Source organism: Oppia nitens, unplaced genomic scaffold, assembly GCF_028296485.1.
Source record: "Oppia nitens isolate AA-2021 unplaced genomic scaffold, nextdenovo-longstitch-racon4-pilon3 scaffold20_pilon_pilon_pilon, whole genome shotgun sequence".
NCBI lineage: Eukaryota > Metazoa > Arthropoda > Arachnida > Sarcoptiformes > Oppiidae > Oppia > Oppia nitens.
The window spans coordinates 309393-335950 of NW_026533200.1; the positions used below are offsets into that span (position 1 = coordinate 309393).

The following is a 26558-nucleotide window of genomic DNA, read 5'->3' on the forward strand; positions in this document are numbered from 1 at the left end:
AATGACAAGAAGCATGAATTAATGGCCAATGGAAATGTAATAAAGAAAATTTAAATGAAAACTATGGTCGAGAGGCGTTATTAATACGGTGTTAATCAAGTGATATTAACTGGAAAAAAGTGACTAAAAAAAGTAAACAATCGGTGGACATATAGAAAAGATACACTAGTGGTCAAGTGATTAAACAGAAGACAGAAAAGCACGACTGATCGACTGACAATAGATTGAAAATCGACATATGTAATCTTTGTTCAAAATTAACTAGAGACTTAAAACAATTATTGAAATAATATTGAAAAATGTAATATTACTGAAAAGTCAATGGAAGTAAATAGAAGTAAAAGAAATCAAAAATTCAATGGATAAAAATAATTTTAAAAAGTAGTCGACAATTAAATGGATGACAAGAGATCATCGGAAAAAGTAATTACTGGACTGATCAATAGAAAAGTGTCAAAAAAAATTAATTCATTAAAATTAAAATGTGACGAAAAAGTCAAAAAGAAATGGACAAAACTGGATACAGAATATAGAGGTTTTCAGTAATGGTTAACTGATATGAAATATCAACAGAAAGATTGGAACCAATGACGTCAATGGGAACTACTGTGGGAAAGGTGTTGTAAAATAAGCAACAATAAACAATTAAAAAAGACTGAGGGAAATATAGCAGTCAATATGTATAGTGATGTTCTAGAATCAATGAATAAAAAAATAGACAAATAAATCAAATAAAATAGACAGTGGATAAACTAAAATAATTATTAGACACAACGGATTATAGAAAATAGTCAACGAAAAATTCAATAAAGTAAAATAATAATATAGTAAATAAATAAATAAATTACAAAATAGTTACAAAATACTGGAATATACATAATCATTACAATTAAAATTGGACAATAGAGAGATAACTAATTTACAGTTTGTAAATTCACGGACATCACAGATGAATACAAGTATAGTCAACAGCAGTCAGTAGTCAATGATATAAGATAAAAACAAATGTGGAAAATAAGAAAATAAACGATTAACTGTAAATAAAAACGATACTCTACATCTGGAGGGATAAATATTGCAATATTAAGATAGCTGATTGGACCACCTGAAGAAATGAATTACAATTAAGATAAAGGTTGGATCACTGGAAACAATTAAAATCCGATAGACTGAACTACAAAAGATAAAAATATACTGAAATGTTTGGTGGAATCAGCTGATTAATTGGTACCAATGGAGATTATGGATTAATCTCAAGGAAAAGTTGTGAATGGAGTCAAAGCAAATTACGTCATTGTACGTCAAGTTTATATTGTGTCTTTTAAGTTAATTAAAATTGAATAGCACGATAAACTTATTTTAGTGGCCACTGTCAATGTCGGGGACATTGAGTAAAATCAGGGATAGATTTTACTGAAACAAGTTCATTGTTAATTGAATGTCGTTGAAAGCAATTATAAAATAATTAATCACACTTAAAACTTATCAAACAGTTATTCAAATTTATTAAATTGGGATCCAAATGAAAACAAAATTATAATCAAATAAACAATTTAAACACAATAAGCAATACAATTACTAAATTATGGAATCGACAGTTTAAATAAGAAATGTTAAAATCATATCGGATGAATGGACTTGGGATTTGGAAGAAAAAGTCATGGACTTTAAATTGCTTTGAGCTCAACAAATAAAGACTCCATTACACTTTAAATATAGACGGTTTGATTGACTTCCGTCTGGGATAAGGCCTTCTGTATGTTTCGTTATCGTGTTAACGAATCAAGTTAGACAGGTTATGCTCTGTGATGAGCATGTGTTTGCAAACGGTTGAAGAAGGGCTCGTAGTTTCAATAGACAGAACTGATCACTCTTGTTATTGAAACCATATTTACTAATAAAACAATTTACAAAATTATAATGAAAACATATTCAATTAGACTTTTTTCAAATAATACAATTGAAAACTAAAAGAGAAGTTACTGTATTGAGCCGTACAGAGATGTCAGGATAGACATTGAAAGGTTAAAAAAAAGAATAGTCGACATTCTTCATGTTAATAAAAATGTAAACAAAATGAAAGATGTCGTTGACTAAATGTAAAAGTATAAAATAATAATGAAAGGATATAACTATTAACGATAAGGCTAAGGACAAGAAAAAACCATATAAATGGACGTTATTGGCATACTGGGGGACGCCTTAGTATTCAATGACAGGATTGGAATGACTAGAGAAAATAGAAGAGTATAAGATCACATACGAAATAGGAAATGACAATCGTAGGAAACACTAAGAAAATTAACAATAAAGGATTAGTCAACGCGGCTTTAAGGTGATGGCAACCGACGGTAACATCAGCTGACAACGCGAGAGGGTTGTTGTTTCTGAGGACAGAAACGTTTTAAAGTGAGGGGAAATGCGTTATGTTTAGTACAGCATAACTGATATCAGTCTATAGTGACTGATACAGTATGCTGACCATGCAATTTAAATGTATATTTTAAAAACTGATTAAATGTAATACTGTTTATAATACATATAGGTTTACGGCATTTTAATACATTTATAATACATTGTAATTAATACTATTGTTTTACAATTATAATAGTGATATTTATATTGTGTAGTGTAATACTGTTGTAATAATAATAGTGTTGTGAGTAGTGACTAGTGTTGTGATAATACTGACTGTAATTAATACTGAATATTAATTAAAGGATACTATTAATACTGTTATTTAATTATAAGGTAAATACTGTTTTTCAATACTTATTGTTATTTTGATTATTATAATTATTATTATTATATTTGTTATTATTATTAATTTGTTATTATTATTAATATTGTATAATTACTGTCAGGTAATGATGTATATGTATTGTGGCGCCGGTACTGCCATCTATCGATGGGTACCGACACCACATACAATAGAGTTGTAAACGTGATTCTTGTTTTTAATCCCAACGGGACAACCCAGGAGTCACGTGATTAAAAAGTTAAACTTATATTATTAAGGGATAATTACCCGAGTAAACCCGGGAATTATCCCGTCTAAAATTGTTACACTATTATAAATAGGTTTGTAGTTAAACGGGAACTTTAGGGAATATTAGTGGGAATATTAAGTAGTTAAATGTAATGTCTGTTATTAATGGGAATTTATATAGTAATGACTAAGTGAGGGGAACTTATATATTGTAAAGTAAGGCATGTGTGCACACGACACTCATTGGTGTCGTCTGCAAACAATAAGACCTATTGATTCAAAAGCATATAAATACTGAGGTACTTCTCATTGTAAAGTCACTCAAGTGTTGAGCTAAGACTTAAACTGGTCAGCTCAAGAGCTATAGAGTTTAGACTTAAAACAGTTAACTCTAACAGTAGCTAAAGCTCTGTCTGGACTGGCAGGCCTTTGCTATGCATAAACTTGCATATCATTGGTCAGCAGTTCCGGGCAGTGCAGAGTTATATTGTAATGTACTGATGTATACTTTTATTTTATCAATTATTAAATAAACAATACTTTTAATTATTATAATGTGTGTACCATTATTTGGATTACTTCTTCATTGTGTTAACTGTGGTGTTCTTAAGGATTACTAAGATTATCAACAAGCGATCATTGGCGAGATCTATCATCGGACGGATCTCGGGGTTGTGTGTGTCGATTATGGTCCGGGACTATCAGCGCATATAGTGGACAGAAAAGACGGCAACACAACACATTTGGTGGCAGCGTCGAGGATTAAGGACATCTAAAATCGGTAGCAATCGACTTAAACGAGTCGGTGCTCACCTCTACTGAAAGAGTGGTAAAATTATTAGTCTGTAAACTTTACAACAACATTGATGAGTAGACTTTTAAACCAAAGTCACTCTTCATAAATAGGACTTAAAGGTCCAAAAATGATCATAGGCCTGTACACACCGAGGGAATGCTTGTAGAGTGCTTTTGTCAACAGAGGATGTCGGTTTAAAAGCTGACACTAATCCTCTGCTCTTCTCACCTTACATGGAAGGAATGAGAGCCTTGGCTTAAATTAGCTGAGGGGTGCGAATGACATGTAATGATCGCTGTGATTGACTTAAACAAGTCAACACCTAACTGAGTTCTTAAACTGGAACTCAAAACTTTACAACAATGATAGTGACAATGATGGTGACAATGATAGTGACAATGATAGTGACAATGATAGTGACAATGATAGTGACAATGATAGTGACAATGATAGTGACAATGGATAATAACTTTTGATAAAGACATGAATTAAAATGGACGACGACTTACTGAATTCTTAATTTGGAATTCAAAATCTTCAGCGGAAGGCTATGTTAAAACATTAACACAATGGTTGGTGATCAAAACAACTGAGACAGATGAAGAGAACAGATGAAGACAACAGATGAATACAACAGATGAATACAACAGATGAGGACAACAGATGAAGACAACAGATGAAGACAACAGATGAAGACAACAGATGAAGACAACAGATGAAGACAACAGATGAAGACAACAGAAGACAACAAATGAACACAACAGATGATAACGGATGAATACATCAGAGGAAATGGATGTGTGTTTACATCATTTTATGGAACTAGCATATGAACTATGGCTATATTATTTAGAGACGCGTTTAACGCAATAAAATTATGACGCTTAATAACTAAAATTTTTGTGACGGTGTGTCGATTTAACCGTCGGTAGAAACACTGTCTACTGTAAACAAATATCTTCTAACTTGTTAAACTGGATGAATAAAAATATGAATTTGAAATAAAAAAAATGATTGAGACGGACACTACTTGTTCGGTTATTTTTTTAAACGGAAATGTTTTGTGACCACAAACATTTATCAACAAATAACATAACTATAATCTTATATGGACTCATACGGTAACAATCAACGTACAAATAATGCCAAAAATTGTGGCGGCTTAATAATAATTCAACTAATAATTCAGTAAACCTACCTTATTGTGACCCGTCAACTTCTCGAAATAAAAATCAAATCGTTCCGTATATCATCACTGATAGCGGAAACACTGCTGTTTCAAATAATATTGAGATGAATAAAATAAGCTCTAGTAATGGAAATGATTACAAAGTAAAAACGACGACTATAATTCAAATGCGGATGACGAAAATGATACTACAAATGCAGATGATGTAATAGAATTCTCAGTATTAGAAGAGAATACGGAAGTAGTGGACTCAGGAGTTGCAGATAAAACCAAATCAGTGAACATTGGATTCGTAAATAACCCGGATTTAAATGAAGTGCCAAATGAATGGCACGTAATGAATAAAACATTATGGACAATTAACCGACAATATATTTATTGGACAAAACAGTGAATTTAATTTCAGTGGACCATTTGGTTCTACATTTAAAGCATATAACAGATTCAGATGTTCTGTTAGTACATTCAATACTGGATACCGAAAGCTTTTTATTGGACTTAGCTATGGACAAATAACAGCATTTATTAATGAATCACAAAGACCTATAAATTGCAACAGAAAATAACTCACTTTTTAATATATTATTAAGAACTGTTTAAAATTTATCGAATTATAAGCAGCTACTGGTAACACAATTGTTTATTACGAGAAATTAAATAGACAGCAAATCTATACTCACACATACACAGCTGGAAAAATTATTACAATTTTTAATGAATGCTATCAAAAATAAAATTTTACATAATTTTACGAACTAATATTTATGACAACAATTTAATGAGTGTACGCTACGCAACAGGTATCAGATGAGTTTCCGAAAGAATCGCATTTGATGGATTGTCAAAACATAACACAGCAAGTAATGGAAAATCAATCTTTACATTGAGACCAATATTATTATTACAAGTGGAATATAAAAAAGTGTTACGTATTAAAGTGTACGATATAGAAATTACTGGTGATGTCTTCAAACAAAATGAATAAGCATGTGTATTGGTCTCTGGCAATAGTTTAGCAGCCGAACACAAAATGGTCGTCACAACGGATTACATAATTTTGGCAGAACTGTATAATACAAATTCACCGACAACTACTTGAAGGAATATTCAAGTCTATCGAAATGATAATCTACTTTAAATGTATTGGTTTAACACCTAGCTCACCAATAAGAAGATAAATTATCTTTTTTTGTTTACTGAACTCATGAAATTGACAAAATCAATTTTAATAATTTGCAAAGAACATATTTGATTTCATGTGAACTACCATAGTTTACAATGATGACACTAAAACAAGCGCGTGAAGATGCGGGTAATCTTCATCAAAGACTTCAATTTAAAATTAATTAATTATCTATACTTATTTGATTAATTAAAATTAGATTTTTTTATGATTTAAATATAAATTTAAAAATTTAATAATAAATGTTTTACGCAAATTAATAAAGTGTCTCATATTAATCGACATTTAAAATAAATCAAAATTTATAATAACATATTAAATACTAATTAAATACTAATAAAAATTTCTAATACTAATAACTAATAATAAAATACAATATCTAAAAGCGTTAAAGGAGATAGTTCAGTAGATCATGTGATCGAAATCAAAAGTAGTTGTGATGAAACTGATTATTAAACTGATAAAATGAAAATTAACATGAATTATTATCGATAAAATTTATGGAAATAGAAATAAAAGAAAATAATAGAAGATAATCAATGGCAGATCTATAATGATAAAGTGTTCATAAGTATGCCATCAAAATTAGTGATAAAAGAAGATAAAAGATAAAATTTGACAAAATAATAATAGACAAGAAAACAAAATATAGTCAATTTAATAAACAAATATCAAGACATAAGACGTTAATGATAATATTTGATTAAAGAGAGACAATTAAAGGATAATGAAAAGAAATGATGGTCGATTTATAATGGTATTACTGTAATAACAAAAACAGCTAAAGGTAATCAAATTGACAATAAATGGACATATTAAATGATAAATTGACAAATGACAAGAAGCATGAATTAATGGCCAATGGAAATGTAATAAAGAAAATTTAAATGAAAACTATGGTCGAGAGGCGTTATTAATACGGTGTTAATCAAGTGATATTAACTGGAAAAAAGTGACTAAAAAAAGTAAACAATCGGTGGACATATAGAAAAGATACACTAGTGGTCAAGTGATTAAACAGAAGACAGAAAAGCACGACTGATCGACTGACAATAGATTGAAAATCGACATATGTAATCTTTGTTCAAAATTAACTAGAGACTTAAAACAATTATTGAAATAATATTGAAAAATGTAATATTACTGAAAAGTCAATGGAAGTAAATAGAAGTAAAAGAAATCAAAAATTCAATGGATAAAAATAATTTTAAAAAGTAGTCGACAATTAAATGGATGACAAGAGATCATCGGAAAAAGTAATTACTGGACTGATCAATAGAAAAGTGTCAAAAAAATTAATTCATTAAAATTAAAATGTGACGAAAAAGTCAAAAAGAAATGGACAAAACTGGATACAGAATATAGAGGTTTTCAGTAATGGTTAACTGATATGAAATATCAACAGAAAGATTGGAACCAATGACGTCAATGGGAACTACTGTGGGAAAGGTGTTGTAAAATAAGCAACAATAAACAATTAAAAAAGACTGAGGGAAATATAGCAGTCAATATGTATAGTGATGTTCTAGAATCAATGAATAAAAAAATAGACAAATAAATCAAATAAAATAGACAGTGGATAAACTAAAATAATTATTAGACACAACGGATTATAGAAAATAGTCAACGAAAAATTCAATAAAGTAAAATAATAATATAGTAAATAAATAAATAAATTACAAAATAGTTACAAAATACTGGAATATACATAATCATTACAATTAAAATTGGACAATAGAGAGATAACTAATTTACAGTTTGTAAATTCACGGACATCACAGATGAATACAAGTATAGTCAACAGCAGTCAGTAGTCAATGATATAAGATAAAAACAAATGTGGAAAATAAGAAAATAAACGATTAACTGTAAATAAAAACGATACTCTACATCTGGAGGGATAAATATTGCAATATTAAGATAGCTGATTGGACCACCTGAAGAAATGAATTACAATTAAGATAAAGGTTGGATCACTGGAAACAATTAAAATCCGATAGACTGAACTACAAAAGATAAAAATATACTGAAATGTTTGGTGGAATCAGCTGATTAATTGGTACCAATGGAGATTATGGATTAATCTCAAGGAAAAGTTGTGAATGGAGTCAAAGCAAATTACGTCATTGTACGTCAAGTTTATATTGTGTCTTTTAAGTTAATTAAAATTGAATAGCACGATAAACTTATTTTAGTGGCCACTGTCAATGTCGGGGACATTGAGTAAAATCAGGGATAGATTTTACTGAAACAAGTTCATTGTTAATTGAATGTCGTTGAAAGCAATTATAAAATAATTAATCACACTTAAAACTTATCAAACAGTTATTCAAATTTATTAAATTGGGATCCAAATGAAAACAAAATTATAATCAAATAAACAATTTAAACACAATAAGCAATACAATTACTAAATTATGGAATCGACAGTTTAAATAAGAAATGTTAAAATCATATCGGATGAATGGACTTGGGATTTGGAAGAAAAAGTCATGGACTTTAAATTGCTTTGAGCTCAACAAATAAAGACTCCATTACACTTTAAATATAGACGGTTTGATTGACTTCCGTCTGGGATAAGGCCTTCTGTATGTTTCGTTATCGTGTTAACGAATCAAGTTAGACAGGTTATGCTCTGTGATGAGCATGTGTTTGCAAACGGTTGAAGAAGGGCTCGTAGTTTCAATAGACAGAACTGATCACTCTTGTTATTGAAACCATATTTACTAATAAAACAATTTACAAAATTATAATGAAAACATATTCAATTAGACTTTTTTCAAATAATACAATTGAAAACTAAAAGAGAAGTTACTGTATTGAGCCGTACAGAGATGTCAGGATAGACATTGAAAGGTTAAAAAAAAGAATAGTCGACATTCTTCATGTTAATAAAAATGTAAACAAAATGAAAGATGTCGTTGACTAAATGTAAAAGTATAAAATAATAATGAAAGGATATAACTATTAACGATAAGGCTAAGGACAAGAAAAAACCATATAAATGGACGTTATTGGCATACTGGGGGACGCCTTAGTATTCAATGACAGGATTGGAATGACTAGAGAAAATAGAAGAGTATAAGATCACATACGAAATAGGAAATGACAATCGTAGGAAACACTAAGAAAATTAACAATAAAGGATTAGTCAACGCGGCTTTAAGGTGATGGCAACCGACGGTAACATCAGCTGACAACGCGAGAGGGTTGTTGTTTCTGAGGACAGAAACGTTTTAAAGTGAGGGGAAATGCGTTATGTTTAGTACAGCATAACTGATATCAGTCTATAGTGACTGATACAGTATGCTGACCATGCAATTTAAATGTATATTTTAAAAACTGATTAAATGTAATACTGTTTATAATACATATAGGTTTACGGCATTTTAATACATTTATAATACATTGTAATTAATACTATTGTTTTACAATTATAATAGTGATATTTATATTGTGTAGTGTAATACTGTTGTAATAATAATAGTGTTGTGAGTAGTGACTAGTGTTGTGATAATACTGACTGTAATTAATACTGAATATTAATTAAAGGATACTATTAATACTGTTATTTAATTATAAGGTAAATACTGTTTTTCAATACTTATTGTTATTTTGATTATTATAATTATTATTATTATATTTGTTATTATTATTAATTTGTTATTATTATTAATATTGTATAATTACTGTCAGGTAATGATGTATATGTATTGTGGCGCCGGTACTGCCATCTATCGATGGGTACCGACACCACATACAATAGAGTTGTAAACGTGATTCTTGTTTTTAATCCCAACGGGACAACCCAGGAGTCACGTGATTAAAAAGTTAAACTTATATTATTAAGGGATAATTACCCGAGTAAACCCGGGAATTATCCCGTCTAAAATTGTTACACTATTATAAATAGGTTTGTAGTTAAACGGGAACTTTAGGGAATATTAGTGGGAATATTAAGTAGTTAAATGTAATGTCTGTTATTAATGGGAATTTATATAGTAATGACTAAGTGAGGGGAACTTATATATTGTAAAGTAAGGCATGTGTGCACACGACACTCATTGGTGTCGTCTGCAAACAATAAGACCTATTGATTCAAAAGCATATAAATACTGAGGTACTTCTCATTGTAAAGTCACTCAAGTGTTGAGCTAAGACTTAAACTGGTCAGCTCAAGAGCTATAGAGTTTAGACTTAAAACAGTTAACTCTAACAGTAGCTAAAGCTCTGTCTGGACTGGCAGGCCTTTGCTATGCATAAACTTGCATATCATTGGTCAGCAGTTCCGGGCAGTGCAGAGTTATATTGTAATGTACTGATGTATACTTTTATTTTATCAATTATTAAATAAACAATACTTTTAATTATTATAATGTGTGTACCATTATTTGGATTACTTCTTCATTGTGTTAACTGTGGTGTTCTTAAGGATTACTAAGATTATCAACAAGCGATCATTGGCGAGATCTATCATCGGACGGATCTCGGGGTTGTGTGTGTCGATTATGGTCCGGGACTATCAGCGCATATAGTGGACAGAAAAGACGGCAACACAACACATTATACTAAAATAATTATTATTTTTTTAAAAAACACGTGTTATTATAATATTATTTTAAAAAAACTATTTTTAATTTCGAATAATAATTAATAATTTTTTTGTTTATTTGTTTTTTTAATTACTAAATAATAAAGTAAAATATTTACCTAAAAAATAGCAATAATTGCTAACTATAGAAAACTAAAACTTAAAAACTATTAATAAAAAAATATTATTTATAGTACATTTATACACATTATTATTATTTTTTAATAATTTAATTTTACTTTTTTTTATATTTCAATAGACAAATAGTTTGATAAAATCTTTTATTTTAGTAATAATATAATCAATTATTATATATTTAATCAATTTATCAAATAGTAATAAACAGTTTTATAATAAAAATAAATTTTATTTTAAACACAGTTAACATAAAATAAAATATATATTAATTAAAAAATGATATTAAAATTTATTTTTAATAGTTTAATGAAGTTATAGTTATTAGATGTAGTTATTATTAATTAAATTAATTACAATTATATATATATATATATATATATTATAGATAATAAAAAAACATAATTAATAATTTTTTAAAAATACTTTAACAGTAATATATTTTAATTATTTTTATACACTTTATTAGTATTAAAAATTCATAAAAAATCATATTATTATTGAAAATAATTCAWATTAAAAAAAATAAAATATATATATTTATAACACTGTTTTATATTATGAATACTAATAATAATAATAATTTTGTTTAACAAAAAAATCCAATAAAAATTCATAAAAAATAATATTATTTTTATTGAAAATAATTCATATTAAAAAAATTAATATAATATATATATATAAAAATACTGTTTTATATTATGAATAATAATAATAATAATAATTTTGTTTAAAAAAATCCAATTAAAAATTCATAAAAAATATTCATATTATTATTATTACTATTGAAAATAATTTATATCAAAAAAATTAATATATATATATATAAAAAATACTATTTTATATTATGAATAATAATAATAATAATTTTGTTTAAAAAAATCCAATTAAAAATTCATAAAAAAATATTCATATTATTATTGAAAATAATTCAAATTAAAAAAAATTAAAATATATTTATATATAAAAATACTGTTTTATATTATGAATAATAATAATAATAATTTTGTTTAAAAAAAACAATTAAAAATCAATTAATTGAATTAAAAAAAAGCCAAACAAAAAAAATTTAGACCCAAATGGAGGCGCCGTCGACCATAAGTGCCGTTCCCGTAACAAACCCGGACTCTCCAGAGGCCAGAAATGCTACCGCATTGACCACATCGTCGACAGTTGCTATACGTCTCAGTGGATTAGTTTCTTCCAGTTGTTTCAATACACCGACCAGTATATCGCCGGCACCGGTAGCCGACTGAAAGTTTGTCCGGACGGCCGTCGGATTGACACTATTACAGCGTATGCCTTTCGGTCCCAACTCCAAGGCCATACATTTGGTAAACATATCGATCGCACATTTAGCCAAACAGTAAGGCATAAAATGGACATTCTATAGAGGGGAAAGGTGGGTGGATGGGGAGGAGTATATAGGTATGTTATGTTTGGCACAGTTAGTTAATTTTTGTATATTAATTAATTTAGTTATTATTATTGTTAAATAATTTAGTTATTATTATTATTCGTATATAATTTAGTTATTATTATTTGTATATAATTTAGTTATTATTAAATAATTTAGTTATTATTTGTATATAATTTAGTTATTATTATATAATTTAGTTATTATTTGTATATAATTTAGTTATTTTTAGTAAATAATTTAGTTATAATTATTTATAAATAACTTATTTATAATTATTATATAATTTAGTTATTATTTTTAGTAAATAATTTAGTTATTATTATTATTCGTATAAAATTTAGTTATTATTTTTTTTAATTTAGGTTATAATACATTTTTTTTTACTATTTTCAATAATTTTCTTAATGTTGTTGTTTTTATAAGTCATAATAAATAATTTTAATTTAATTTATTTTTTTGTTGATAATTATTTGATAACTAATTACGAAACACAACTAATATTGATAGTAATGTATGTTAAATTTTTTTTAAAAATAATTAAATAATATTAATTTTAATAATATTTTTATTATGTTAGTTAAATATCCTAACCATAATAATCAAAAAAAAAATTATTATTATTATAAACTAACCTATATATATTTAATTTTAACCATAAATACGGTAATTKTATTTTTTTTTATTATAAATATTTGTTAGTTAAATAGAAATTACTGTTAAAACATAATAATATTTAATCAATAAAATAATTAAAAAAATTAATTTAGTTTTTTTTAAATATTAATAATAATAATAATAAATTTTTATTATTTAAAAAAATAAAAATAAATAATAATAATAATTACCGGTTTGACTGATAGGGAACTGGATATGTTAACAATAACACCTTTGGTCCGTTCCAAGTGCGGTACAACCAACTGGGTTATCAATACCTGTCCTCGCCATACATACATACACACACACACACCCACCCATCCAAACACACACACACACACACAACAATAATAATAATATAGTAATTAGTATATTAATAATTATTATTATATACAATACTTTACCACTGATCGGACATCCAGTTTCATCATATGATCGTAGGTTTGCATCAGTTTCGGATCGTATATACTGCCGAAAGCGCCGGCACCGGCATTGTTGACCAATATGTCGATCCGTCCCAATCGACAGATAACCGTATCGACCAATCGGCGACAATCGTCATCAATGGTAACATCGGCTACAACTTGCAATGCTTTTAGCTCTGGGGGAAAGGTAGGGATAGGTTAGGGTTAAGGTATATACATAAACAGCTTATGTATGTTATGTATGTTAGTTAGTTGTGACTAACTTTTAGGCGATAGACTATTACAATCGCTGGCGACTTTACCGACATTCTGACCATTGCGACCGTTGACCACTACTTGGGCACCGCTACGGGCAAAGTGTCGGCTAAGGGCCGCACCTATACCGCCGCTGCTGCCGGTAATCAATACGACTTTACCGCTAAAATCTTTACTATTGGTTGTCGACGACGACGACATGTTTTTTGATATGTTATTAGACTTATTACATGAAAAATAATTCATTCATAAAAAAAATCAAACAAACAATTAGTTTATATATAAAAAAATTTATTAAAAAAATAATTTAATATATTTTTTTAGAAAATTTAAATTAGTTTTTTGAATTTCATTTGTAGACTCTTTTATTACAACAAATAATACATTACTTACTCTGAAAACAATTTAAAGACACAAATGTCTAGTTTTTTATTTAAAAAAATTTTATTATTTATTTTTATTTTATTGTTAATCTGATAGTAATTTTATTATTATTTTTTTTAGGGAAAAACATTTTATTTCAGAAATATTATTAATATATTAGAAAAACTAAATAAAATTAAATAGATATATATAAAAACTAGTTTTTTTTAATAATRAATATAAATTTGATAGAAAWATATATATATTTATTTTATTTATATATTAGTATTGCTATTTAGATGTAATATTTTTTTAACTATTAATAATAATAATAATAATATGCGATAAATAGTTTWAAATTATTAATCTGATAAAAAATTATTTTGTTTAAAATTATTTTTCTATATGTAATACTTTTATTGATAATAATTATTAAAATATTATTATAATTTTTTTATCGATTGTTATTTTWATTTAGACAAAAATTGTGTTAATAGTGTAATAGTTATGTCAATGTGCTATAAAAATTTTTGCAATAATTTTTTTATTTTTTTTACTAAAAAATATGATTCACATATATTGAATATATATATATATATATATATATATATATAMTGTATAACTTTATTACATAAGTAAATTGAAATTAACATTTTCACATTAATGTATGTTAATTAAAATATATATATATATATAATTGTTTTATTTAATAAATAATTTTAATGCAATTAATATAAATTATTATTATATATATATATGGAATATATTTTATTTATTTAATTAATTGAAAAAAATAAATACAATAAATAAATAGTTTATTGACATTTATTTTAATTGAAAAAATTAAAAGGAAAATTTTAATGTAAATATTATATTTAGTAGTAATAAAAATTAATTACTAAAACTAAATATTACTGTTATTTTATRCCAATAAAAATAAATTTGTTTTTTTTGTTGAACATTAAATATGTGATAACAAAAATAATTATAATATATTTATTTGTCAATCAATTAAAACTAGACATTTAGTTTTAATGACATTTTTTTCTCATTAATTTTTTAAAGGTTTGAATTGATCATTGATCTCTAAATTTTTGAAAAAATAATTAATATTTTTTATGTTTTTAAATTATTTAAATTATTTAAAATATAGATAAATAGTGTTTACTGTCTATTAATTAATAAATTAATTATTTTCGATTAAATTAATTTATAATAATTTTTATTTATTTTAAGTATGATATTATCTACATTTACTTAAAGTAATTAAATAAAATAATAATTTATTTTAATTAATTAAAATAGTTGTAATTTAATTACATCTAATGATTAMTATTCATATATTAATATAAATTATTACTATATAATTATAGTAAATAATTGTCATAAAATATTTATACAATTATACAAATATATATATATATTTATATATATTATTAAATTTTATTCATCACTGTCTACAATAACTTGTGAAATAAACTTTTWTTTCTATATTTTCTATTTTTAGTAATAATAATAATAATAAGATAATTACTTTATCGATAAATACTGTACTCATAATGAACTTAAAACAAACTATTTTTATATATTATATATAAAACAATTAATATTACTATTATTAATATAATACTTATAATATGTATACTATATATTGTATATATATATATAATGTACTTTACAATAAACAATGTATWTATATATATATATATATATATATATATATATAYATTATATATATGTGTGTTATAAATATATTTATTGATTAATTTTATTGACATAATTTTTTTTATATAAAAATTAATTTATTCAATTTATTATTATAATTATTTTAATAGAGAAAATAAAGTGCAAATATTTGTTGCATTTAATTGCATTAAATAAATAAAATAAACTTATTTTTATWTRAAAATTAATTAAATATAATATATATATAAACAGTTTTATACATTAGTCGCGTCACTAATATATAATTATTAGTGGATATCCTCGACTCTTAAAAAAATTATTATTATTATTATTATTATTATTATTATAAAAACTACCGGTGCTTCAATATACAGCTATATAAACGTATAATTAAATTATAATTATTATTAGTTAATTCAATAGTTTAAAAAAATTAACTTCAAACTCAAGGTTGTTGTGTTTAAATACAAATTACAAGTTTTGATATACAATATACAGTATATATATATATAGTATTTATTGTATAATAATAAGTGTCTATTTTGATAGATAAATATTTCAACATAAAAATAAACTTTWAAAAAATATTTAATATATTTGTTTAAAACATACAATCAATTATTGTGTGTCTTTCAATAATAATCATCATAAAGTAATAATAATAATAATAATAATAATACTTTATATTACAGTATAAATATTAAAATAAAGTTTTCATATTTGGTATTATTATTATTATTATTATTAAATTAGTAATAATTGACTAAAAAATAAGTATTTTTTCAAACAACAAAAAAATAAAATAAAAACTTTACTATTAGTAAGTKAAATAAGTTTTTCAAATAAGCAAAAAATTTAATAATAATAAAAATATATTTTAGTTTTAATACAACAGTTATTGAGTATTATTTTTATTATTATTATTATTATTAACTGTTAATATCTAATCGATTTATTTGAAAAAATTTTCATTTATTTTTAAAAAATTATCTACAATTTTGTGAATTTTTAATAATTATAATTTAAGGTAAGATAATATTTTATTATTATTATTATTATTATTATTATTATTTAWATAATTTATTTTACACTATTATATCTATGTATGTAWTATATAGATATAAAATGTGTTTTTTTTCATAAAAAAAATATTTTTTCATATTTTATTAATGCAATTATAGTTAATATAATAATGTATTTTTTAAGAAAAATAATTTATTAATAGATAATAAATTGCTTTAAATTATTATTATTTTATTAGTTTTATTTWTTATATTTTAATATTATTATCAATTAATATTATTGTTAAGGTATGTCTAAATTATTAAARGGATGCAAATGTAATAAATCAAATAAAATTAATCATGATCAAAATCATGAACCAATTAAAAAAWATCAGCAAGGTATAMAATTTATTATAATTATTTTTTCAATAAAATTTATAGATTTTTTTATTTGAAAATATATATATTATAATTTAATTTTTAAAAGTCTATGTTATTATTAGTATTTTTTTTAAATGTAATTATTGTTATAGTCATGAAAATAATTTAWATATATATATTTAAAATTAAATATAATTATTTATATAGAAATATCTAATTATATACTAATAATATAAATAAAAATAAATAAAATATAGTAATAAACAAAAAAAAAATTAAGTAAAATATTGATTATTAAACTATTTAAGYGCTATTTATATATTGATTTTAATTTCWGAAAATTTAATTATATATTTTTTTACGTTTATTATTTTTTATCAAATTTTTAMAATTACTATTATAATTAAATATTTATATTTTTTATGTTAATATAAATTATAATAGTAAAATAAAATATTAAAACTATTAAAAGTTAATTGTAATAAATTTAAATATRTAATATACTATTTAATTTATTAATTTATTTTTTTGAAAATACTATTATATCGTATAATAYATACATTAATATCAATTTATTTTTGTTTTCAATTGTTTWCAAAATTTATTTATTAGTTTTTATTTTCCTTAATATTTATTTGGTAACTTAGGTAATATAGTATATAATATATATTTATATTAAATGATTACTAAAAATAGGTATACAAATATACAATATATATATATAGTAAAAATAATAGTATATTATTATAMKATAAAAAAATAATAATAACATTATTATAGTATTAAAATATTGATAATAATAATAATACAATATTTATATTAAAGTGTTTACATATATATATATATGAGATAATAATGTTTGGTCACAAAATAAAATAATTATWATAATAATAATATTAAATATATTGATAATCAATTGYTAAATAATAATTTTATTTAATAAWATATATATATATATTGTTTAGTTTATTAAATGTGTTATAGATTATTTAAGATTAAAAAAAATAATATTATTGTTGAGTTATAATATAATATAAAATATATTTTAATAAATTATTTTTTAATTTAATCAAACAAATATTAATTTACTATACATATAATGTAYTAMAAATAATTATTAAACAAAAAAACATAATAATTATTTAAATAATCAATATATATATATATATAACTTCAATAAAAATAATTAATTGGTTTATTATTTTATTTGTTTAAATATATATTCAAAAAATATTTTATTTTTATATATAAAAAAAGACAAATATTTGCTGTAATAATAATAATTAATTAATTAATTAATTAATCTATAAATATATATATAAATAATAATAATTTRATATATAATTAAAAAAAWCATTAATAAAATAAAATAAWWAAATAAAATATTTTATGTCAACAATTGATAATAAAAACGATAATAATATTAAAAAATTATTTAGACATCAAAAACAAAACTCTTGTATTTATTTCAATGAATTTTCAATAGAGATGTCATCGACTACTGAGGACAACAACACCGCCGCCGCCGGCGCTAAACAACACGATTTYGCCCACAAAGTGGTCATTATTACCGGATCGTCGGGCGGTTTAGGCGCCCAAATGGCCARAGAGTTTGCCAAACGCGGCGCACAAKTRGTAGTAACCGGTCGTAACGCSGSTAAAGTGGCCGCAGTTGCCGAAGARTGTGACRSKATATCGCCGCTGGGTTTACTGGCWCTGCAAGTGGTCGCCGACGTAACCAACGATGAAGATGTCGGCCGATTGGTCAGTCARACTRTCGAWAACTATGGAAAATTGGATGTACTGGTCAACAATGCCGGTGCCGGTAGTTTCGGTAATATTGATAGCCCKGARCTGWTGAMACAATTGGATCATATGTTTCGTTTGGATGTCCGATCGCTGGTATTGTTGACACAGCTRTCGGCACCGTATTTGGAGAAAACTCGCGGATCGGTTATCAATATATCATCGGTGGCCGGTATTAAAGGGGTATAATAAAAAAAATTACCGATAATTACCGTTAATTAACTTAATTCATCCCCGAATTTCTATTTAGTACGCCGGATGTTCGGCCTATTGTATGGCCAAAGCATCGGTAGATATGTTTACCAAATGTGCGGCCCTTGAATTGGGACCCAAGGGTATCCGTGTCAATGTTGTCAAGTATGTTATCTCAATATATATACCTGTCCACACACAMACACAAACACACACACACATATGCATACAAACACACACATACACACACCCATATACATACACACATACATACACACATACATACATAGATATACATACATACACACATACATACATAGATATACATACATACACACATACATACATAGATATAAATACATACACACACACATACATATACACACACATACATATACACACACATACATATACACACACATACATATATATACACACACACACAYACATACATACATACACTTACAAACACACAGCCGTATACACAWMYAACATAATAAATATACAGTTAATTATCGAAACTWTACATATTATTTAATTTATTTAATTTGATTGTTGTTATTGTTATTAAAAATTTAGTCCGACAGCGGTTCGTACCGATTTTCAGGCCAACTCGGGMGCCGGCGACTTATTTGACGGTCTGGTCTCGCATCTGGAATCTACTTCACTGTTTGGTCGGCTACCGGAGCCGATAGACATTGCCAATGCTGTCCTATTTTTGGCGTCCGACAAATCGGCTTTTATTACTGGAGTTTCGTTGCCCGTCGACTGCGGACTCATTATATCATAGATGTCTGGGTGCGGGTGTGTGTGTGTGTGTGTGTGTGAGCTGTTTGGATGGGTGGGTAGGTGTGAAACCCATTATATTTTTTTTAGGAGGGGGTGATACCCGATAATGATAAATGTAATCATAAATAATAAAAGTATTTTATTTTAAAAAATTAGTTTTAAAGTTTAGTATAAACTTCTAATAGTTGTCATAGATTTTAATTATTATTTTTTGTGTGTCTAAAAAAATATATTAATTATATTCAAAATCAATTATATAATTAATTTTAATTAAAATATTATTATAATGTAGTTAATAATTATCCTAAATATATATTAATATATATAAATTAATATTTTTTAAAAAATAATTCAGTAAATATTTTATTTTTAGATTATAATAAAATCTAATTAATTTTAAATTAGTTTCTATGATATTATTATTTTTTTTAATTTTAACAATTAATAATATCAAACAATTAAGATTATAATATTTTTAATTTTTTAAATTTAATAATTTTTAAAAAAAACATACCTGTATATTTATTATTATTATTAATCAATAATTATAATTAAAAATAAAATTTTAAATAATACAAAAATAATTAATGTTTAATAATATGAAACTTTATTAAACTTATTTTTATCATAATTTAATTATTTTTTTTATAATAATTATAATATCAATTTAATTACATATTATTTTTTTTCAAAATAAAAAGTATAATAATTTGTTTTTTTTAAATAATTATTTTCAATAACTTTTTCGTTTATAACGATTTTTAAAAACAAAAATTGTATTATTATTTTTATTTTCGTTGTATTTGACACTTAATTTCAATTATTTATATAATTTTTAATAAGTATTTAATATATTTTTTAAATGTTTATATATTTATAAACAACACAATATTATAAATTTCAAAATTGCAAAATTTGATTAAAATTTTTTTTAAAAGTTATTTTAAAAATTAATTAATTAAGTTAACAATTGCTAATAATAATAATTATTATAAAAATTATCTAAATGTATTTATAAGCGATCTAATTATAGATTTATTTTTAAAAAAAACAAATAAATAGCTAGCTAGTTTTATATATATAGTAAAAAAAAAATTTAGTTTTTTCATTCAATAAATGCACACATAGTATAGTAATTAGTAGTAATAATTAATTAATTAATTATATTATTATAATACTAACAATTATTGCCTAAAAATTTTCTACATTTACGGTAATTAATATATCGATTTGAAAAATAGTAAAAAATTTATAGTTATTATTATTATTATAATTATTAAATAGTAGCTAATTATTAAATAAAAAAATCATCAATAATTTAATCAAAGAAAAAAAATCAAAAAACATAATAATAATAATAACTAAATAGTTATCAAAAAATAATAATAAAGTTTTTTTTAAAAAAAACTTTTATCGCATTGTTTTTTCTTTTAAATATCTGTACAAATCTGAGACAAATAAATGATATTAAAAAAAACATTAAATATTTAAATGAAAATATATTTAAATATATATATATATAAAGAGCTCAATATATTATTGTTTTTTTTTTAAAAAAACAATAATTAATTAATGATAAAAAAATGTAATTCAAAAAAAAATAATAATAAATGAATGTATGAATGATTTTTTTTTCTCTCTTATAAACAATTGGCCGATAAATTAAAACAAATAATAATAATTATAATTATTATTATTATTATTGGGGAAAAAAATTAATGTATACTTTGATTTTTTGTTTTCCTGTTGAAAAATAACATATCATATGATAATAATAATTATCATCAAAAAAAAACACACAAAAAAATACAGTTTCAAAACAAACAAAAAAATCTCAATCAATATAAGTACAGTTAATATATATAAAATCAGGGACAAAATAGGCGGAACTAATATTTTTGTTATATCTCAAAAACTAAAAGACCTAGGACAAAGATATTCAATATGATACTATGGCTTCATGGAACCTACAAAATAGTGTGACCAAATTTTTTATAAAATTTCTAAGATAGAAATGATCAAAATAATATAATAACATAAAATCTGTAGTAGATAATGATAATCTATTAAATGTATAATAAACCAGATAAAATATAACTTGACATGTGTCTCAGCAGTTTTTATAAATTTTTGAAAGAAAAAAATAAACTACTTTAATTAAATATAAAAAATGTAATATAATATTTTACAAATAATATATTACTTTTCTCTTTCAAAAATTGATACTAACTTTATTAATTATTTTTTTGAAAATTGCTGAAACACGTATCAAATTATTTTTTATCTAGTTTAGTATACATTTTATAGATTTTCATTATCTATTATAGATTTTGAGATATTACATATTTTTATCATTTCTATTTTAGTAATTTTATAAAAAATTTGGTCTCACCATTTTGTACGTTCCAAGAAACCATAGTTGTTTATTAAATATCTTTGTCCTAGGTCTTTTAGTTTTTGAGATATAATAAAAATATTAGTTCCGCCTATTTTGTCCCTGATTTTATATTAATCTCAATAAAAACAAATTGCAATTTCATTAATCTTATCATTAAAAAAAAAATTTTTGTCACTTTTATAGTATATATATATATATATATATATATATATATATATATATATATATATATATTTATATATAAATTTATAAATCAAAAAATAATAAGATAACAAACCGTAATATATATATATATATGAGATATCATAGTATCAACTAAATTACTATTGCATTTCAAAACTAAAAAAAAAATTGCTATAAATTTGATTGAATTATAATTCAACAAAAAAAAAATTTTTTTTTTTGAGATACAAATAACTGTATTTCTAGTAATAATAAATCAATAGTAAAAATATAACGGTTATAATAATCACTAATAAATTTTTTGTTTTATATAAACATTAATATATTTTTTCAGATTAATTGATTTCTCTCTCTCTCTCTCTTTAAATTATATGTAATCACTACATATATATGGCAATAATTATTGAGAAAAATTTAATCAACAATTTTTAAATTAAAAAAAACATATATTTAAATAACAAAAATATAATATATATATATGATTGCAATGAGTTTATGTAAGTGTTATCAAAGAGTCGGTAAAAATCAATGGGGAAAAAAATTACGATAAATGATAACTAAACAAAAAATAAAATAAATATTGCAACTAATGAGGGGGTAATTCAATTGATTACTATTTTTGATTGATCCTTAGAGGACAGGGAGGTTGTGTATAGGGGGGGGGTATAGCAGCAGCACTTGTAAGATACCAACAACAACAATAACAACCAAAAATTGTAGCTAATATTTGAATGTATAGATATAAATGTATTTAAATACATTCAAATTACAGGGGGGGGGAACGGGAGGTTTAAGAGGATATAGTAGAGATAAAATTTAAACCTCCTCAGTAAAACGCCACTTCTAATCTAAATGAGATGACACACTCAGACACCCCTTCCTCCTCCCGGAGTCCGAGAGAGATAATACATAATATACACCTAAAACACTACATATTATTATTATTATGTGTAGTATTATGACACACTTGAGATGGGGTTCTGGGGCGAACCCATTTGGGTTAGGACTTTATCGAGCCAATGGAGGGCCCCGTGTAAGTGTATTTCTATCCAACAGGGAGTAGAGGTTACGTCCTGGCGATGATATTCGGCGCCCCAGCCCTTCACAAACGACATACGTATTGTACACATTTTGGTCAGCTCGTAGACCGATTCAAAACCTTAAACGGTAATCAAATCAAACAACACATTAGAGAGCACTGGTATGTCATTGTAGAAATCTATACATACCCTGATTGACTGCCTGGGTTAGTAGGCTAGCAAATTCGGCATTGTTGAATATCTTAAGGGTACAACCGGACGGTATCTTACAAACGGTTGTCGGATGAAAGCCGTGCGAGTGGTTACAGTTACGGGACTGGACAAAAATGGCCGAATCAGATAGACATTCGGCAAATACTTCGCCGCCCACATAGTACAGGTGCACACCTATTATATATATCACAGTAAAAAAAAAATATAAAATAATTTTATAAAAAAAATGCAAATCATATACAAAAAATTCAAACAATTTTTTTTGTTGTTGAAAATTAAATGTATAATTAGTTAATGAGTATTGAATTCAATATAAAATCTATTATTGATATTCAATACATGCAAATCATTAACTAATTAATTATTATATAAATATTTATTGTATCGATGCTTGAGGAAGGGTAGGATCAAAATAGACAAAAACATGTGATAAAACCCAGGGTTCGCATCGAGAGCTAACTGTGCCGTCAATAGTATATATATAAGATATCTATACTATCAGTGACCGACCATACCTTTGCCAATATGTCGGCGGGTGTTCTCAATCGTCGAATTTCGGTTAACATTCGATAGTAGTCCCAAACAAAACCGATTGTTATTGTTTGATGGATCGGTAAAACCGTCGATAACTATCGAGTTGGTCTGGGCATGAAATACTTCGCCTACCCGGGAGTTTAGTTCATAGTAGGCTATCGAGCACCAGAATTGGGGCTCCTGGTAGGCAATCTGTTGGACATCCGGCGGTATATCGTTGGTGTCCATCGAGTTATCGTTATGGTTGTTGCCGTTCATATTGTCATCGCGTGGCGAATAGGCTGGCGGCGGTGTTTCGGCAACTGTTTATGGTGGACACACAAATACATTAAGATAGACAAATCATAGATTGGGTGTGGTGTGGGGTCGGGTGTTAAACAGTACGATAGGTTATACACATTAGTATATAAAATTTTTAATGATTTAGTCGGTAATATCATTATTAAGTCATTAACTATTAAGTTATCGATTAACTATCGGTTGGTTTTTTAAATAATATATAATAATAATAAAGTAAAATATTATTAACTAAATATAACGTTAAAAAATTAATTAAATAATTATTATTAATAATTAAAACATAAATTAAATAAATTAATAAATAATTAAATAAAAATAATAACAACAAAAAAAACATAAATAATAATTACGGGGCAAAATATACGGCGGCGAATGCGGACCGACAGTCGATGAACTAATGCTAGAGCCGGCCGGCGAAGGAACCGACAGATTCAATGAGTTTTGCGAACCGTTAGAAGCGGCGGATCCCGATTGAGGTCCTCCTCCTCCACCACCACCACCACCACCACCAACACCACTACCGCCGATACTATTGGTAAAACCTTGGCTCGAATAGGAAACATTGTGCGGCATCRTTGGCTCGATGGATGACGGATGAAATGTCGGCGCCTGGGGTATGTTCATCGATGACGGATATTCCGAATGACGGGGAACCAGTACCGGCGGCAATACAGGCGATTCCACTCGCTTGTAATGATACGGATTAATACAGACCTCTTTTTGTTTGGCCGAAAACGGAAACTCGCAATGTTCCAATGGTTTCAGCTCGTGATGTGATTGTAGGTCTGGCCAACGCCATACCCGACAGTAGATTACGTGCGGCAAACCTTTCCGATGGGATACTTGGAGGCGGCCGTCCAACGATCGCGGTATTGTCACACATTTGGACTGTTGGCCCGGTTGGCTTAGGGCTCGTTCCAGTTCCTCGACGGCTCCTTTTTTTTTCTTCAACTTCTTGACCAACGAGTCGACGGCTTTTTCGGCCCATTTTTCTTCTTCGTCGCCCTGTTTCCAGCCTATATAGTGACCAATGAGTGAGTGAGTGAGAGAGAGAGAGAGAGAAACAGAGAGGTTAGTGACCAATGATATGATTAGGATATATGATACCCGTCCCGAACAAACCAGTGACCACGTGTTGTTGTCGCGCGCGCGGGTGTCAGTGACCAGTGATCGGCTAAACTGATATATATGATTATACTATATATATATATGATTGATAGACAGCTACCGGTGCGCCAGTAATCGGGGTGTCTGTGTATAACCTAAACACCCGATCGACAGCCGACTACCTGATATGGACACCACTCTCAGTTGTCACCGATATATGACCACTGAGAGTGTCCATCGGCTCAGGTAGACGGCTGTCCATCGGGTGTTTAGGTTACACACACACACACACACACACACACACACACACACACACAGACACCCCGATTACTGGCGCACCGGTAGCTCTCTATCAATCATATATATATATATATAGTTCAGCCGATCACTGGTCACTGACACCCGCGCGCGCGACAACAACAAGTGGTCACTGGTTTGTTCGGGACGGGTATATCCTAATCATATGATTATTATTATTGATTGATTATTACTAACCGAGAAGTTTTTTGACGGCCGGCGACGTAAAACTAAACAACGAGTTCAATGTGGACATCACGGGTGACGGCGACGGCCWCACAGTGTGTGTGTGGTCAGACACGCGCGGGTSTGGGAAATATCGGGACAGATATCCGACACACACACACAAACACGTGGTTGTTGTTGTTGTTGTTGTCCTCGGGTTTTATCCGCCGACGGGTATTGTTTGGCCACTATTTAGTGCTTTTAAAACTAATTGWATGAATGAATGAATCAATTGATTGATTGATTCATTGATTTGAATCAATGAATGAATGAATGCATTGATTGATTGATTGATTGAATGAATTATACTATTATTTATTGTTTATTATATTATATATACASACATTAGTATTGAAGCGCACAATAAAATTAACAGACATTTTGTTTATTGTTTAATATATAT

General features: G+C 25.9%; 3 protein-coding genes across 5 annotated transcripts; 1 reads left to right on the plus strand and 2 right to left on the minus strand.

Moving 5' to 3' along the window:
- Positions 1-11952: 11952 nt before the first annotated feature.
- On the minus strand, positions 11953-14068 carry LOC128953207 (L-xylulose reductase-like). Of its 2 annotated transcripts, XM_054298682.1 has the most exons (5): positions 14031-14068; positions 13646-13859; positions 13362-13558; positions 13149-13235; positions 11953-12270 (listed from the first exon to the last, which is right to left on the minus strand). In XM_054298682.1, the coding sequence occupies exons 2-5, from the start codon at positions 13836-13838 to the stop codon at positions 11953-11955; spliced, it is 795 nt and encodes a 264-aa protein (XP_054154657.1). In that variant the 5' UTR covers positions 13839-13859; positions 14031-14068. The 2 variants fall into 2 exon arrangements, with proteins under 2 accessions (XP_054154657.1, XP_054154658.1); XM_054298683.1 differs by lacking the exon at positions 14031-14068 and having other exon boundaries at positions 13646-13881.
- A 4491-nt stretch (positions 14069-18559) lies between these two features.
- LOC128953118 (3-oxoacyl-[acyl-carrier-protein] reductase FabG-like) lies at positions 18560-19948 on the plus strand. Its single transcript, XM_054298593.1, has 3 exons — positions 18560-19060; positions 19128-19234; positions 19649-19948. Exons 1-3 carry the CDS (start codon positions 18560-18562, stop codon positions 19857-19859), a joined length of 819 nt encoding a protein of 272 aa, XP_054154568.1. The 3' UTR covers positions 19860-19948.
- A 2951-nt stretch (positions 19949-22899) lies between these two features.
- On the minus strand, positions 22900-26476 carry LOC128953200 (protein mothers against dpp-like). 2 transcript variants are annotated; one of them, XM_054298674.1, is made up of 5 exons: positions 26129-26476; positions 24976-25542; positions 24208-24528; positions 23669-23866; positions 22900-23598 (listed from the first exon to the last, which is right to left on the minus strand). In XM_054298674.1, the coding sequence occupies exons 1-5, from the start codon at positions 26184-26186 to the stop codon at positions 23396-23398; spliced, it is 1347 nt and encodes a 448-aa protein (XP_054154649.1). In that variant the 5' UTR covers positions 26187-26476; the 3' UTR covers positions 22900-23395. The 2 variants fall into 2 exon arrangements, with proteins under 2 accessions (XP_054154649.1, XP_054154648.1); XM_054298673.1 differs by having other exon boundaries at positions 24877-25542.
- Between the last annotated feature and the right edge of the window lie 82 nt (positions 26477-26558).